The sequence below is a fragment of the Varanus komodoensis genome, unplaced genomic scaffold (assembly GCF_004798865.1).
Source record: "Varanus komodoensis strain SLA01 unplaced genomic scaffold, ASM479886v1 scaffold80, whole genome shotgun sequence".
Lineage (NCBI taxonomy): Eukaryota > Metazoa > Chordata > Lepidosauria > Squamata > Varanidae > Varanus > Varanus komodoensis.
The window spans coordinates 126,267-141,800 of NW_025336482.1; the positions used below are offsets into that span (position 1 = coordinate 126,267).

The 15,534-nt window shown below is 56.7% G+C and overlaps 1 protein-coding gene across 1 annotated transcript in view; it reads left to right on the forward strand.

The window, feature by feature from the left end:
- The window catches only part of WDR18 (WD repeat domain 18), a 32,951-nt gene that overhangs the window by 12,090 nt on the left and 5,327 nt on the right, over positions 1-15,534 (forward strand). The window contains exons 3-8 of the mRNA XM_044455892.1: positions 1,769-1,902; positions 3,130-3,271; positions 6,908-7,051; positions 7,450-7,505; positions 8,023-8,147; positions 13,562-13,728. Of these exons, the coding sequence (XP_044311827.1) occupies positions 1,769-1,902; positions 3,130-3,271; positions 6,908-7,051; positions 7,450-7,505; positions 8,023-8,147; positions 13,562-13,728 (768 nt within the window). The remainder of the gene's footprint in view (positions 1-1,768; positions 1,903-3,129; positions 3,272-6,907; positions 7,052-7,449; positions 7,506-8,022; positions 8,148-13,561; positions 13,729-15,534) is intronic.

The window sequence follows — 15,534 nt, forward strand, 5'->3', positions numbered from 1 at the left end:
CCCACACGTCAGCTGGTTAGGTGGCTGGTTTTCCCTAAGTGTCCTCGCTGGTACTGCTGGGGGAACGTGACCTGTTGATCGTGCTACCAGGGTGGGAACCGGCCTCCAGATTCCCACGGGACGTCCTGCCGCTCCACGGTTTGCCATGACACCCTGTGCAGCCCAAACCAGCAGCGTCTGAGCTGCTAAGTACACCGTCAGCAACCCGTTCGTTTCGTTAGCACATTCTGAGCCTGCTCTTCAGCTGAAAAGCTCGGCATTGGTCATGCAAGACCGTGGTGGCTTAGAGCCGCTTCTCCGCTCTCATTTTCCTTCCGCGGAGCCTTCTTCCCTTCCATGGTGCAGGAGACTCTGGAATAGGTGGTAGGAGCGTAGCTCTGATGTTAGTGCAGGCCTCATCCCTTAAACAGGAACCCTGGAGAGCCGTGCGGAATAATTGCAAAATGCCATATGGCCCAGCTGTCTTATTTACAGGAGAAGCCAAATAGTCTGTTGCTGCTGCCATTAATAAAAGACTTGACACCTTTCTCCAAATCCACCTCCTTTCACATGACCTTAAAGAGCGGTGGAAGGAGGTAAGGTACGAACTTGTGGGACCCCAGTGCAGAAATACCCAGTGTCAAGAAGGACAGAGGCATCACTGCATGAAACCCAGTGGGAGAAGAGCCCACATTTATCTATCTATCCATCCATCCATCCATCTATCTGTCTATCTATCTATCTATCTATCTATCGATTTGTATCCTGCCTTTTTCCTACAAAGGGCCCAAGGCAGCTTGCATCATTCCGCTCCTCCATCTTCTCCCCACAACAACAACCCTGTGAGGTAGGCTGGGCTGAGCGTCTGTGCCTGGCCCAAAGCCACCCAGTGGGTTCCATGGCCGAGCGGGGACTCGAACCCAGGTTATCTGAGTCCCAGTCCCATGCTCTTAACCACGACACCACACTGGCGCATAAACTTGTGCATGGTGCAGAGAAAGCAGACAAAATTTTTTGCACCCTTCTCCCATTATATCAATGTCCACGGGGGGTCATTGCATGGTGGGAGATTCAAGCCAGGCAGCAGGAACGATTTCTCACAGGGCTGTGGAATTTGCTGCCACCAGATGGCAGGATGGGCCACCGATTTGAACAGCTCTGAAAGGCAATCAGACCAGTTCACAAAGGGAATGGGTTCCCAGGAGTTCCTGGACTCAGGAAAGACCACACCTGAGGGGAACCTGAGCAGGTGGGAGCAGCTGCCCCCACATCCCGTTTGCGGGCTTCCCATCAGGGCAGCTGGTTGGACACTGCAAACACAACGCCGGACGAGGGCGGCCTGAAACCCGGCAGGGCTCCCCTGGGCTCTTGGCACCATCTCCCCCTCCTGGAAGCAGTACCCACTCCCGCAGCTGCTTACCAGCAGCTCTGAACATGTAACCGTCCTTGAACCACCTTCCTTCCTCAGCGACCTGGCTTCCTCCTCATACCTGGCCATGTCGAGGTGCTGTCTCAGGTTTCCTTCCCACTGCTGCCTGTCATTTCTGTCTCTTTGTACCACTTTGGCTAGTCCGGGCAATAATAGCATTGCCCAGTGGCCTGTGGACTCTGCCCATATTAGTTTTTGGAGTTCGGATTTGTTCTCTTTGAGCCTTTGTTAGGGCCCACTCTTGATTCCGCAGCGTCCAGTGGTAGCAGAATGCCCAGAGCATCTTGAGTCCTGAATTTTCTTCTCATCTCCCCCTTCCTTTCTCTCTTCCCAATCCCAACCCCAAATGGCTGGCCACAGGTATCGACTGGGAATCTGCTTGCTATCCTGAATCAACACTACCAGGATCTTTCGTGCCTGGCCTTCACAAACGACACCAGCCACTTCCTGTCTGGGGCCAAGGACAGCCTCGTTATAGTGTGGAACCTGTTCAGGTAGGAATCGGAGACTTCAACCCCCCCACTCCACACCCACACACACACACCCACACCCCTTGCCCTTGGGTCAGCACCGTTGCATCCATCAGCGGGGTCACGCAGTGAATGTCCTCTGGGGCAGCAAAGTGAGTGGACTTGGGACATCCTGGCCTCACAACGGGCCACCTGTCCGTGTATGGAAAGGGGTGTTCTTCTCAGGGTCACCTTCCCAGCAGACGCAAGGAACGCCTCGCCACTGTGCCAGCTGCTGCTTTTGTGTCCCAGATGCCCCAAAGGGAAGAGTCAGTCGCTGAAAGAGACACTGACCAATTGTCTCAGCAGTGCTGAGCACCTTATTTTGTGTTAACCGAATGGGCAGCGTGAAAAGTTGCAAGTTTTCCATGGAAATATATTCACCTGTGTGCTGCCACTTTTCCCTATTCCAGGCAGCTGTAGGGTCACCATCCCCATCCCTTTGCTTTATCCTAACAAAGCCCAAGCAGGGGTGCTGGCAGTAAGATTGCCTTTCTTTTCGGGGAAGGGCCTGTCTGACTCGCTCTTTGCAAAGATGAGATCTCCCCAGGCTGACCTCCTCCAGGCAGCTCTGACGAACGATGGTGCCTCCACCCCGAAAGCCCAGGGCGGACTTCCTTTTGCCTCAGAGACGAAGAGGCGCGCTGTTTCAGAGCTTCTCACATAATCCGGGTCCCACATGTGCCAAGGCACCCAGCATGTGATTAAGGCCCGCTCCTGGGCCGGTGAGCCAATCCAATCAGCCCCAGCGCTCAGGTCTGATATATTTATTGAACAACGGTTTTAAGCCCTGGCCCTACTCTGGCGCTGGCCCTTCACTCCCAGATTGAAGGACACTTAGGAAGGAAGAAAAACCCCTGTGTGAGAAACGGTTTGATCCGGGGAGGATGCTGGCCGTTGTGTGCATGGGAGGAAGGGGGTTTCTGGATGCTGAGGTTCAGTGGCAAGCCAAGTTTGGGCAGGGAGGAAAGAGTCATGTCGGTGGTCTTCAGAGAGGCCAGGAAGAAGGAAGCTAGAGGTGGCAGAACGGGGAGGGGTGTTCACGGCGCCGGAAGTGGAAACTGAAGAGGGGCCACGGATTATCTCTCTGAGTTAATGGAGAGGCAGACTGAGAGTGCAGGTGCTGGAAACCCAGGCAGCCAAGCCTGCCGACTCCGCAGGCAGCCTTTCCCTGCGCCTGACTCATGGGGGCAGGTGCTGTTTCTTTCTCAGCGTGCTGCAGGCCAAGCACATCCAGGGTCCCGAACCGCGTCACGTGTGGTCCCAGCACAGCCTCCCCATCACAGACCTCTACTGCGGCGTCGGCGGTGCCCAGGCGCGAGTGGCCACGGCCTCCCTGGACCAAACAGCGAAGGTAATGGCGTGGAAATGGCTGGATGGGGTGGCTGGGAAGCGGGGAGGAGAAGTCGGGGTGTGCAGGAACAGAACCGCGACAACCAGATCAGATCGCACTGCAGCACACTGCTTCCCAAGCGCTTGAGGCATTTGTTCCTGCGCCTGTTGGCCACCTTTGCAACAGCCCTGCGAGGCAGGCCAAGGTTTCTCTCCCTGTTGCAGTTGAGGAGAGAGTGGAGCTGGAAGGCAGTGGTGTGTTTTAAAGCCTGCATCCCCCGATCCCGTTATTTCATCACTGAGTAGTCAGCATCCAGTATAGGAATTAGAGCATGGGACTAGGACCTGGAAGGCCCAGGTTCAAGTCCTCCCTCAACCACTGAGCTCCTTGCTGCAGTCTGAGGTTGCTGATGCTCCCTTTCAGCCTGACCTTTGTCTGCGCAACACTCCTGTGAGGTAGAACAGGTGGGGTAGGCTAGGGAGAATGCACTGGATGCTGCCCTGAGCTCGGTAGAGGAGAGAAGAGTTGTGTTTGATGCAGGAATCGTCTAATGAATTGCTAAATCCCCAGGCAGCTAAAAGATCAGAAAATGTGAGGCAGCATTAAACATTAAATAATGCACCCCTGGATCCTGCTAGCGCAGCCTTCTTCAGCCTGGCCCACTCGCGATTTGTTCATCTGCACCCCCTACCATCCCCATCCCCCTTGGACTCCAGGAATAATGGGAGTTGTAGTCCCACGGTTGCAGAGCAGCAGGCCTGCTGTTCTCCCCACAGTGCGTTTTCAAGCCAGGCCTCGCATGGCTGCCAGCAGGGGCTGCTGTGAGCCGGGCATTCCCTCCCAAGCAAGACAGACTCTCCAGCACTTCTTGGAAACATCTTTATTCTACATAGAAGAAGCATCTTTATTCTAAGCATTCAGAGTGTCTGAGCATACACAAAAAGATTTTGAACTCTCTCTGCACCCCCCCACCTTTTACCCACAGTTCTTACGAACACTTTGGGACTTGTCTCAAGAAGCAGGGGGCTATCTAATACAACAGCAATTCCCTTATCAAGAGTACAGGCTCCGAGCGTTGTTTGGGTCTGCCAGCTCCCCAGCTTCCCAGAGTCTGAGCAATTAGTCTCACAAAAACATTCCGTTTCTCATGAATGCTTGGGAGTCTCACCAGAGTAAGCATGCATGACATCACCTCCCTCCATGTCCCCCACCTTGCCGCCCGGACCGGGCCAAGGGTCTCTTCCTGCCGGTCTTGTGGGGGAAGCTTGAGGAACACAGGGGCTGGCAGGTTTTCAGCAGGTTCCCAACGGCAGTCTTCAGGGGGGCATCCCCTCCGATGAATCAAACATTGCAAGCAGCCCTGATGGGAGTCCAAGATGTCTTTCTCTTCAGATGCCTCCTCCCGCTCCGCAAGGACAGCAAGCGGAGGGGGCTCCTGAGGGCGCAGAGGGTGGGGAGGAAGGAATTATGGCGGGCAAGGTGCACCTTCAAGGAGGGAGGTGAGAGGAAGGGAGGCTTCGTTAGGGGAAGTGTTAGAAGGTGGTGTTAGGCTGAGGAGGGGGCTGGGGATCCAGGTACAGCAATTACAAAAATCAGGGGAAAACCAGAAGCCCATCCCTCCAGGAGATCTGTGGATTACACTTGCCCAGCTAACCCATGCCCAGTACCAGCAGGTACTGTGAATTCCTTACTAGAAGGAAGGCAGTCTGTTCCTTATCTTCACCGGTGCAGAGAGTTAAAAGTCCGGTTTGGAGAAACGGGCCTGCTTTGCAGGGGCAGACGTTGGATGGAGTCCACTTGGAGAGCACTGGGCAGGGAGAAGGTCGGAAAGGAGTGCAGGCTAGCAGAGTCCATGTCCATAAAGCTTGCAATGGCTACGCTGTCTATCAAAGCTGAAGTATGCAGATCTCTACGCTGAGGTGTATATAAAGTAGCATCCAGTAGGTGGTTAGATAATGCAGGGCTCCGTTGAGAGCAGACCTGCGGTGCATCTGCACGGGTCCCAGCGTCGTGGAGCTGAACAAGGCTAGGACTTGGTGTTTTCCGTCTATCTTTTCCAAGGGCATTCCTGAGCCACATGCCCTTTCTGGCTGCAGAAGAAGCAATACACGACAGTGCTCCCGCAGTTCGTCTCGGGCCTCGGGCAGTAAGGCTTGGCCTCTCCCTGTGGCATGGGTTCGATCTCAGGGAGAGGGGTGAAGTTGAAGGAGGAGATGCCAGGCTGGTTGGGCTCAGCGGGGACCCTGGGCAAGACGGGCGCGGTCACAGAGAGGAAATAGGGAGCAGGCTTGTGTTCCAGCTTGCACTTGGCCAGTTGGAGATCAATCTGCAGGCACAGTTGTATGAGACCTTCCAGCGTGCGGGGACTTTGTAGTTGATCCAGGATCTCCAGGATTTCAGTGCGCAGTCCCTCTCGGTACTGGCCCATGAGTGCAGCCTCGCTCCAGTTCAGGTCATGCATCAGCAGCCGGAATTGGGTCGTGTAAGTCGCCACAGATTGTTTTGCTTGTCGGAGGTGGCATATCTCAGGGGTGAGTACTTCTTGTCCCACCTCAGCTTCGAAAAATCTCGCCATCGCGGTCATGAATGTATGGTAGCTGTTCAGAACGGGGTTGTTCGCCAGCAAGAGCGCGGTCGCCCATTTCGCCGCAGGTCCCATCAACAGGCCAATCACAAATCCCACTCGTACTTGCTCACTGGGGAAGTCCTTGGACCGTAAGCACATGTGCAGGTCGCATTGTGCCCGGAAAGCGGCAAAGTGCTCCCGAGTCCCATCGAACATAACAGGCAAGTCAAACGGGCTTCTTCGCTGGGCGGCAGGTACAGGAGCCAGGTGAAGTGGGTAGCGTGAACGGACAGATGCCGCTGCCTGGAGGATGGCATTCTCTGTAGTCAGGCGGTCCACCTCGTTGCGCAGCCGCTGAATCTCTGCAGCCATGGCTTGGACGTCCTTTTCTGTGATTCCCTCGTAGAAGGGAAGGCACCCCTCAGGTCTTGAGTAGGAAAACATGGCGAGAAGGTTCAGGCTGTCGTGAGCTAGGCACTTCCTCCCAAGCGAGGCAGGCTCTCCAGTACTCCTTGCAAGTGTCCTGGTTCTGTGCAGAAGACTAAGCGTTCCTGAGCCTCTGAGCATACACAAGGCAGTGCTGACCCTCCCTGTACTTCCCGTCGCCCTCTACTCTGCTTTTGAGCCCTTTGGGGGCTGCCTCTGGAAGGAGGGGCTCTGGATCCTGGCACGCCTGTGTTCTGCACTCAGCCCCCAATTGGGCCAGCCTGCGGTGTGACGATGGGCCCTCGGGTCCACGTCGTCAGGGGGCTGGCTTTCTCCACTCCCCATTTCCAAACCTCCCTCCTGTCCTCCTGCTCCTTTCCCGGGGGGGGCGGGCGGGCGGTGGGGGAGACTAAGGCCTATGGGTGTCCTTGAGCTACTTTCACCCAGAGCAGGCTCGTACTGGCACTAAGGATTGTGCCTGCAGATGTAAGGCTGTTTATGACAACAACAGTTCCGTTATCAGAGTACGGGCTCTGAGCCTCGTCTTGGCCGGTCAACTCTCCAGCTTCCTCAGAGTCACCAAAAATTCTGCTTCTCGTGTGCACCTGGGGATCCCACCAAGGCCCCCGTGCAGGATGTGACGCTTGGCTCCACTCTGCTCCTAGCTCTGGGAAATCTCCTCTGGCAACCTGCTGCTCTCCGTCGTCTTCGAAGTGAGCATCATGTCAGTGACGCTGGACCTCACTGAGTACTACATGTTCTGTGGCGGCATGGACGGCTCCATCTTCCAGGTGGAGCTCTTCTCCTGGGTAGGTGGCAATGAGCAGAACGAGCATCTTGTTCCACCTGGGGGCAAGGGTTCGGGTGGCAACCCTCTTGAGCATAACCACAGCATAACCTGCTTTTTAGGCAGGGCCTCCCCTTAAATTCAGGGCAGGTAGCAAACTGTGCAAATTCCATGCAGCATAAGGGAATTTAAATCAGGTGTTTAAGCAGAAAAAAACCTGAATTTCCTCGATTCCTCAGCTGCCTGAACAGGCAAGGGATTATGCCCCAGTGTCTGAAACACACACTAAACTCCCACATTCTCAGTGGAGTTGGTCCCAGAGCTGGTCTAGGCAGCACCTGTGTCCAGGTGCTGGCCAGTTTGCCAGGCTGAGCCGTGCATCCAACTGCAGCATTTAACTCCCTTCTCGCCCCTTCACAGGCTGGGAGAGGCTTCCAGCCAGAGCCGGACAACGGGAAGATCTTCAAAGGGCACAAGTGAGCGCTGTCTGCACATCTCTCTTGGACTCTGCTCCGGGGTTGTATCGCCACACAGATCCAAAACAGGGCTTTGTTCCCTTTCGGCTAAAACAAAATAAAACCTGAGTCTGACGGATCTTGGAAAGGTCCGTGGGCGATGCTGGCTGGGAGCCAGCGAGGTAGCCCCAGATTGTTTCCCTGCGGCAGTGGCCCCCTGGGGGAGGAGGCGAGCTTTCAGCCAGGGGTGTCCTGTGCACATTCCATGGCTCGAGCGCCATCGCAGCCCCTTCCTCGCCTTTGGTCCCCCTGTTGCGGCCAGGGTGAGGTCAACCCACTTCGGCTGGGCGGAATAACCTCACAGGACAGCTTTCTGGACACGAAGATACATTGCTTCATTTACTGCAGAACTGCCCTGGTGTGCCTGGGAAACGGCCAAGTGGAGCCTTACGCCACTGTCCCAAAGTTCTGCCCAGGTGACTTTGGTCCCTTGCACAAAGGCCCTTTCTGATGCTTCTTTCTACCTGCCCACCCCCAGGAACCAGGTGTCCTGCTTGTCCACCTCGACCGACGGAACCCTGTTGCTTTCTGGCTCGCATGACGAGACCGTCCGGCTGTGGCACATCCAGAGCAGGCAGTGTGTGCGCACCGTGACATACAAAGGTGTGTGTGAAGTGAGTGGGTGCTAGTGTCCCAAGGCACAGTTGGGAGGAGGGCGAACAACCGGCCGAGGTTGTTCACACGGCGTGGCACCCAGGAGCATGGGGTGAGGACAGGTGGTGGAAGGGCAGGTGGCCGTTGACTCGTGGCTTGTTGTACAGAGTAATCCCAGGCATGCGAACAAGCCATGGTTTGCCAACCGTGGGCACCTCGCAAAGAGAGCCCTTGTGGGACTGGGCGCTCTGGGTAGTGATTAACAAAGATGGTTTCTGAGCTTGGCTGTGTTCGCACAACACAGTGGCCTGTACAGTTGTGCCTAGTGGCAGCTGCAACATGTTGGTCTGTGACTGGCTGGGAGCTCAGGAGGTCGATATTTGTGTTCTCTGCTGGGCAACATGTGTTTGGTGTGCTGCAATGTGACGTTATACACAAACAGCCCTTCCCAGCATGGCTTCCTCCAGATGTGTTGGAGCTACAACTCCCGTCCTCTCCAGCCATCACGACGAACTCCTTCCTGAATTTGTCTAATCCTCTTCTGAAGCTGCTGGAGTTGCCTAGTTTAACTCTGCACTGTGAGAAGAATTACTTCCCTTTGTCTGCTGCCATTCAGCCCTCTTTGGCCCAGGTGGGTTGTAAAACCCTGTGCATGGTTTTTCTGTGGCTTAACTTTAAGCGTGGCCTAACTGTGGCAGGAAACGGCCAAATTTAGGCTTTGTTTTTTATGATGCTGCCTGCAGCATTTGGGGTGCAACCCATTAAGATCGGCCCCTGGAGCTCCCCAAAGTTGCCCACACCTGCTCTAGAGGAACCTTTATTCCTGTGTGCAAAAGGCACATTTACAAAACTAATCTAGGGGGCAAACCAAGGAAAGGCCAAGCCCATCAAGTCACCCCAGTATCTGAACTGTGTTTGGAAGGTGGATTATTGATTTCCATGCATCTCCGCACATCTAGTGAACCATGTTGGGTCCCCTTTCGTGCAAAACTGTGATCTGACACTCCATCTCCGTGTTCCACATAATCCGCACCATGCATAATCTTCCCTTTAATGGTCGTCATATCCAAGCACAGCAGTTTTTCTGCTTCATTGCCAATGCAACATGATTTGCAGATTCTCTCCACGTTGGCTGTTGCCAAAGACCCGACTCGCACTCGGCGTCTGGTTGGCCAAAGGGGGACGTCAAACGTGCGTGGCTGGAGCTTAAATGCGGCAGTGGGGCTCACGATCATAAATGTTTCATCATGCTGAGATGCTCCGGTTGCGCCCTGGATAGCAGCTCTTCTCCTCCTCCCGTCTCCCCCATAAGCTCATATGGGAAAAACACGGAGAAAATAGGAAGGAGCTGAATTCAGCGCTAGTTTGTGAGAAGCGGGGTCAGAAGCGACCTGCTGGTGTGTGGTACCGGAATTGGGCAGGCCACACCTCAGAGGCTGGCTGTTTGGAGAAGCAGGATTAGGGGGCAATTAACTCCCATTGCTGCCATCTATATATTTCACCTGTTTCACCCCGAAAGGTTGGCAATATGCCCCTGCCGTGGCCACAGTGCATTTGGTGGCTTCTGAGGTTTCCCAGGGTTTTAGCCTCTTCTAGCTGTCGGCCGTGCAGATGCGCCCCCAAGAGCTCTTCCAACAGAAAATTCAGCCCTCCGGCTGAAAGAGATTCAGCATCCCCAATCCTTTTTAAAAGATCTCAGGCAGGTGGTGAGGGGAGAGGGCCTGAGCTCCTTCAGCAACAGGTAGGCGCTACCCGGGTGGCCGGATCAGTGCCTGCTTCCACAGGGCCTCTGTGACGTCACTCGCCCTGCGTGCCTAACGGGAGGTCCCGCGTTCAGACCCCCAGCCTCTCCTGGCAAAAGGAGCCTGGAGGTCCAGCACTGGGAAGACTTCCTCGGCCAAGACCCTGGGAAACTGCTGCCGGCCAGAGCGGGCAGTGACGGGCTTGGTGAGCCAGTGGTGCAGCACAGGGGAAGGCAGCTTGTGAGGTCAGCAGGCGCATCCACCTGTAAGCCGTCCAGAGACTTTTAGGCACGGGGGGCGGGGGTAATAAATAAATAAATGGACGGCTCGGGGACGGCTTGCTCGGTTTTTCTGCAGGGAACTGCAGGTCAGATCGTAGCGGGGCTGGGGAAGGGCGGGAGCTCTCGGGGAACATCTCCCAGTCATCGCCGGTCTGGATGTGTGCCAGGTCAGCAGGGCCCGGCTCTGCATCTTCTCTGTCTCCAACAGTGTTTGTTTTCCTTCCTTCCTTGGGGATGCCACCTTGACATCCCCCCTCTTGTGGCCTTTCCCAATGAGAAAAGGGCCGGTGGGAGCAGTTTGGTTTGTAGGTCCTCCCAGCCCACCAGAGCAGTAGAATATAGATGAGTTTGGAGACCCTGAGAGGAAGGCATGGTTCCCTTAAGGGCCTCACCAGTCCAGCAAGACCTGGCGTGTCTCGGCTTTTACCCTGAATTGGAAGCTCCAAAGGTGCTGGGACAGAAATCTGACTGCCTCCCCCCCCACCCCAACATCCCACTCCTGGTTTACTTCAACAGGGCAAAGGAAAGCAAGCTTCCTTTCTGATTTTATAATCCTGTTGTCCTCCCCCCAGACCCTCCAAATGTCTAATTGCATCCCTTCCTCTCACTTTAAAAAAAAAAAAAAAATCCCATCTCTGCTTTTGAATACTGTGGAATGTTTGCTATTGTCAATGCCCCAGGGAAGCATTAACATCCTTTATCTCTGCCAGGCAGAACACCAGATAAGAAGCTGCCACTGCAGAAAGGATGTCTCCTTCTCCTTTTCGGAGTCCCCCCACCCTCCTCACATGCCAGTGCTGGAAGTGCCACCATCTCCGTCCAGCATTTTGAGGCTCAGCTTTGCAGGGCAGGAACTAGTAAATCTTCTGCAGAACGCAAGCAGCCAGACAACCTTAATAACAAGCTTGAAGTCACGTAATTAAATAAGGTGCCGTGGCCGGCGCTCCTCTCAGACTCCTAAAAGGTCCCATCTTTCTTTTCCTTAATAAGTAGCAGCCGGTGTTGAGTCCCTGTCAGCGCAGAGGCAACGCTTGGGCAGATTTTCACAGTCACGGTCCCTGAGGACACTGGAATTTGCAAGCTGGCAAATCCAAAGGGCCCCAAGTTGTGAGGAGGCTCCTAGGAATGCGAAACAGGCTGCCCGTGTGTGAGAGAGAGTCTGCCCGCTGCCTCTCTGTGTGAGTTGCTGCACTGACCGCACGAAGAGAACATGTGGTTTCTTGTTGGGTGGTGAACTGGGTTGTTGACCATAGTTCGGTGTGTGGAGTGCATCCAGAGGGTGGCGCATGATGAGTTCATTGTGGCTTGGTGGTGTTTAGCAAGCAGCTGGGTTCGGACCATACGATAACCTACGTTTTAACAACAACCCAGGCTTCAGCAAAACTTGTGTGTGGAGCGTGTTGTCTGAACCAGTCGCTGAGTGCATTCTTCGGGATGGGGCCATGGTGCAGAGGCTGAGCATGTGCTTGTTGGGCATGAGGTCCCAGTTTGAGACCACTCACGCAGCCGTTTTCAGCATCCGGTCTGAGAGACCAGCACATGTGCCCTGGTCTAAGCTCTTGCAGACACAGCCCACCTCATCCCTGGCAGGAAGTGCTGAACTCAGAGTGGTGGATTTGTGCCCCATAGGCTGGGCCCTGGGGAGGCAGTGCTCCTTGCCTTGGCTGTTGGGTTCCTCTGGACCCAGAGCATTTGGGCTGCAGCTGCTGGAAACGGGACTCGTTCTGGCACCTTCTGGATCCGTGCTAGCTTGGCAAGGAACCCCTGCCAGGGGCAACTCTGGGTTCTGCAGGAAGCCGTGCCTCTTTTTGCACGCACACGCCAAGAGCAGAGCCCTGGGATTCGCGGAGGAAAGGCATGGGGTCGCAAGAGGTAGCTCGAGACAGAACGGGAGCAGTCAAAGAGCGGATCGCAGCCTTGGCAGCTGCGGGGGAGGGACAGCCACGGGTGGTGGGTTGTGTTGCGATGCAGAGGAGAAGGGAAGGCCTCTACTCTGGCTGGGCTGGCAGGGAAGGGATGTGCTCCACAGGGTGGAAAGTCATATCGTGGGTCCTTCTAGCCCAGTGGGTTCATATTCACCTACATGCAGCCCCTCCTGAAGCTGCAGACAAGTGGCAAACCATACCGATCATCCTGTGGATCTGTCCACCCCAGACCACACCTGGTATCTTCTGGAGGTTCCGTACTGCAAGTCCCAGAATCCACTAGCCGGCTAAGCACCCATGGAGGAGGGGATCAGGTGGGAAGGCTGCCAGGACCCATTTCTGGTTCTTAACCTGCAACTTGCCCACACGGCTGATGAATACCAGGTAGCAAACCCGTGTTCTTGGAACCGAGCAGAGGTTGGAGGTGAAGCTGACAGCCCCCGGCAGCCTGTGCGGGTGAATGCAGTAATTAAAGCGCTCATTAACTTCACCAAGCGTCTGCACGCGATAGATCATTGCCAATGACAGTTGTGTGGGCCGAAGCCCCAGTGATGGATGGGTTTGCATGGCAGAAGAAAGCCAGGCCGAGGTGTGGCACTGCCCCAGGAAGATCATGAGCAGCTGAGTGCTGGCGGGAAGTCCTTGGGGACCTCGCTTTGGGGTTTGACGGGGCTGCTTGCCTGCAGACAGGAGAGCATCGGGGGGTGGGTGAGAAAGCCACCAGCTGGGACTCGGCAGGACCCCTGCCAAGGCCCAGCTGGTGGTCTCAGTGGCTGAGGGGGAACCCTGCCAGTTCCCGGCCAGCCACTGATCTCACCGGAGAACCTTGGGCCAGCCTTGCCTCCCTCACAGGGTTGTTGTGAGAGCAAAGTGGAGAGGAAGCAGCCTTCGGTCCTTTGCACTCAGGAAGAATGCAGTGAATTAACAACAAAAATGAAATCTACCGAGGTAAAGGCTTGGCTGGCTGTATCCTCCACCCTGCTCTGCTGATATGGACCGGGTATTTCTGTGGGGCACTTGGCTTGGAGCACAGCGGGGCAGTTTTAAAATACCCCAAAACTCACCGTGCTGCAGCTTGAAAATTAACTGCTCGTAAGCAAGCCTCGGAAGAGGCCTGTGAGCCTCAGGCTGGGAAGGAATGGTGCCGAAGCTGGGAGATCACGTAGCCGAGAAACCGGGGATAGTGGGGCGCTCTGGGGAAAATTGAAGGGGGCAGCCTGAACTCCTGCAGCCCACAGTCAAGTCCTGGATGCCCGGGCACTGGCCAGACTGTGGGCTGGGCAGGGACTTCAGTGTCACTTGGGGTCCCCTTCCTCACCCCAAAGCGTGGCTGCCAGCTGAAACAGCCAGAATCCTGGGCTTCGTGGAGAGAGCGCCTGCGCCAGCTTCCCCTCCCCAAGCAGGACTGTTTCCACCCGCTCAGCAGAGGGCCTTGCCAAGCCGCGAGGCCTGAAACCCTCCTTTGGTCCCTTTAGGCCCGATCACCAACGTCCTCATCACCATGGCTCCGGCCAACATGCTGATCCCGGAGAGCAAACCCAAGGTGCCCCTGCCGAAGTTCAGCCGGCACCTGCACAGCGTGGAGAGCATCGAGAACCCGGCCAGCGACGGGCTGACCATCTGCCTCGGGCTGCCCCAGAAGGTACCGGCGGAGGACCCCAGGCACACGGGCAGGGGGTGGGGAGGGGCGGCCGGTGAAGCTCTCAGCCCCCCGACGAGTGGGAGGGGGCTGGTCCCTCCCTGTGCGGCCAAGCTTAAAGCGGGCTTGGCCGCGCATCCTGCCGGGAAGGGGTTGGCGAGTGGGCGAGTGTGAGGGCCCTCCTGCTGATGGGCGCCGAGGCAGCCGGGGCGCTCTTCCCCACCCAGCATCCATGGCTGTCACTCACGTCCATTCCCTCCTCGCCAGCCCCTGCCCGTGCTCTGGGGGCGCTCCCACATTGCCTTGGAGATAACGCACGGAGTCCCTCGTGCTGCCCCGCTGCCCGAGCGCAGCCTGAGTCCCTCTCCTCCGCCTGCCCCACACCCTCGCCCACTTGGAGGGTGCTGATGTGCCGGCAGTCATCCCTCCAGGCCAAGGCACAGCTCAGTCGGGGCCTTCTCTGGCCTGGCCCCCCGGTTCCTGCAGCGCGGGAGGGGAGGGGAGGGGAGGGGAAGCCTCACGCTCTGCATTCAGCCAAGGAGGAAGCCAGTTCATCTCCCACTACCGCTCCCAGCATCCCCATGCAACACGACCAGTGGCCATGCCTGCCATTGTAGCCAGACATGTCCGGAGGAAGAGGCCGGGTGCAAGGCAGAGGCACCCAGAAGGGGAGAGGCTTCTCGGGGAGACCCCTAGGCCCAGAGAGCACCTGAGTAGTGGAGGGAGCGGCCGTCGCAGTCGCACGGTGCTTGCCAAGATTGATTTCGGAGCAAGCATTGTCTTTGCCTCCCGCTTTTCCCTCCCCAAAGAGCCCGGGACAGCTTGCATCCTCCTCCTCTGGCCCATCCTATCTTGTGTGGGGCTCAGGGACTGGCCCAGGGGCCACGGGGGGCTTCATGGGGCTCCCAGCCTCCAGCCCAGCAACATCACAGCTGCACCTCAGTGGCTTGTGGCCTTCCCCGCGGGGGGCACTTTGGGGCTGCTGCTGGCATCCGGATCACTCAGTGCTCAGTCCCCGGCACCTGCAGGCAGGACTGGGAAAGCATCCCCCCCCCCCGCCCCGAATCCCAGAAGACTGGGCCTGCCCGTCTGGTTACTGCTGTTTATTCCATTTTGCACTGCTGCACGGCTGAAGCTCTCCAGGCCGTACGGTCCGGCAGCCCAGCTTGGTGGATGGCGGGTCCTTAAGCACCCTCCCAAAGGCCGTTCTGGGAAGGGGAACGGGCGCTGGACTGGGCAGGCCTTCTCATCCGGCCTGGCCCAGCAGGGCTCTGATCGCTTTGTCCCCCTCCAGCGCATGGTCTCTTGCAGCCCTGCCTCTCCCCGCAGCAGCGGGTGAACAGGTGCCGTCGTGCTTGGCTTGTTGGGGGGCGATGAGCGAGCGAGCGAGCAAGCGCCTCCTCCAGCTGTGTCTGTGAGCCATCACTCGCCGGGCAGGCCTCTCGCCTGGCTCTTCGTCTGCCGTTCTGCGTTCCCCTCAAGTGCGTTCCCTCTCCTGCCCGTCACTTTCCCCTCTCCCCACGAGACTGATGGAGCTGTCAGCCCTTGACGGATTAGCTCCTTGCTAGGGGAGGCCGTGAATTCCCCGGCACGGCGTGTTTGTCCTTTCCAGCTCACTGGGGCAGCGGCAGGCAAAGCTAGAAGCCAGCCTGGGGGACATGGCAGGTGTCTCTGCGGCGCTTGACAAGCACACCCCACGCAGCTTTCCCTGACAGCCCCGCACCTCCTCGCCCGGCTTTGCCAGCCCCATTGCTGCCATTGCTGTGCCCCACGTGACTTCTCAGAAGGAAGAAAAGGCATCTCCAAATC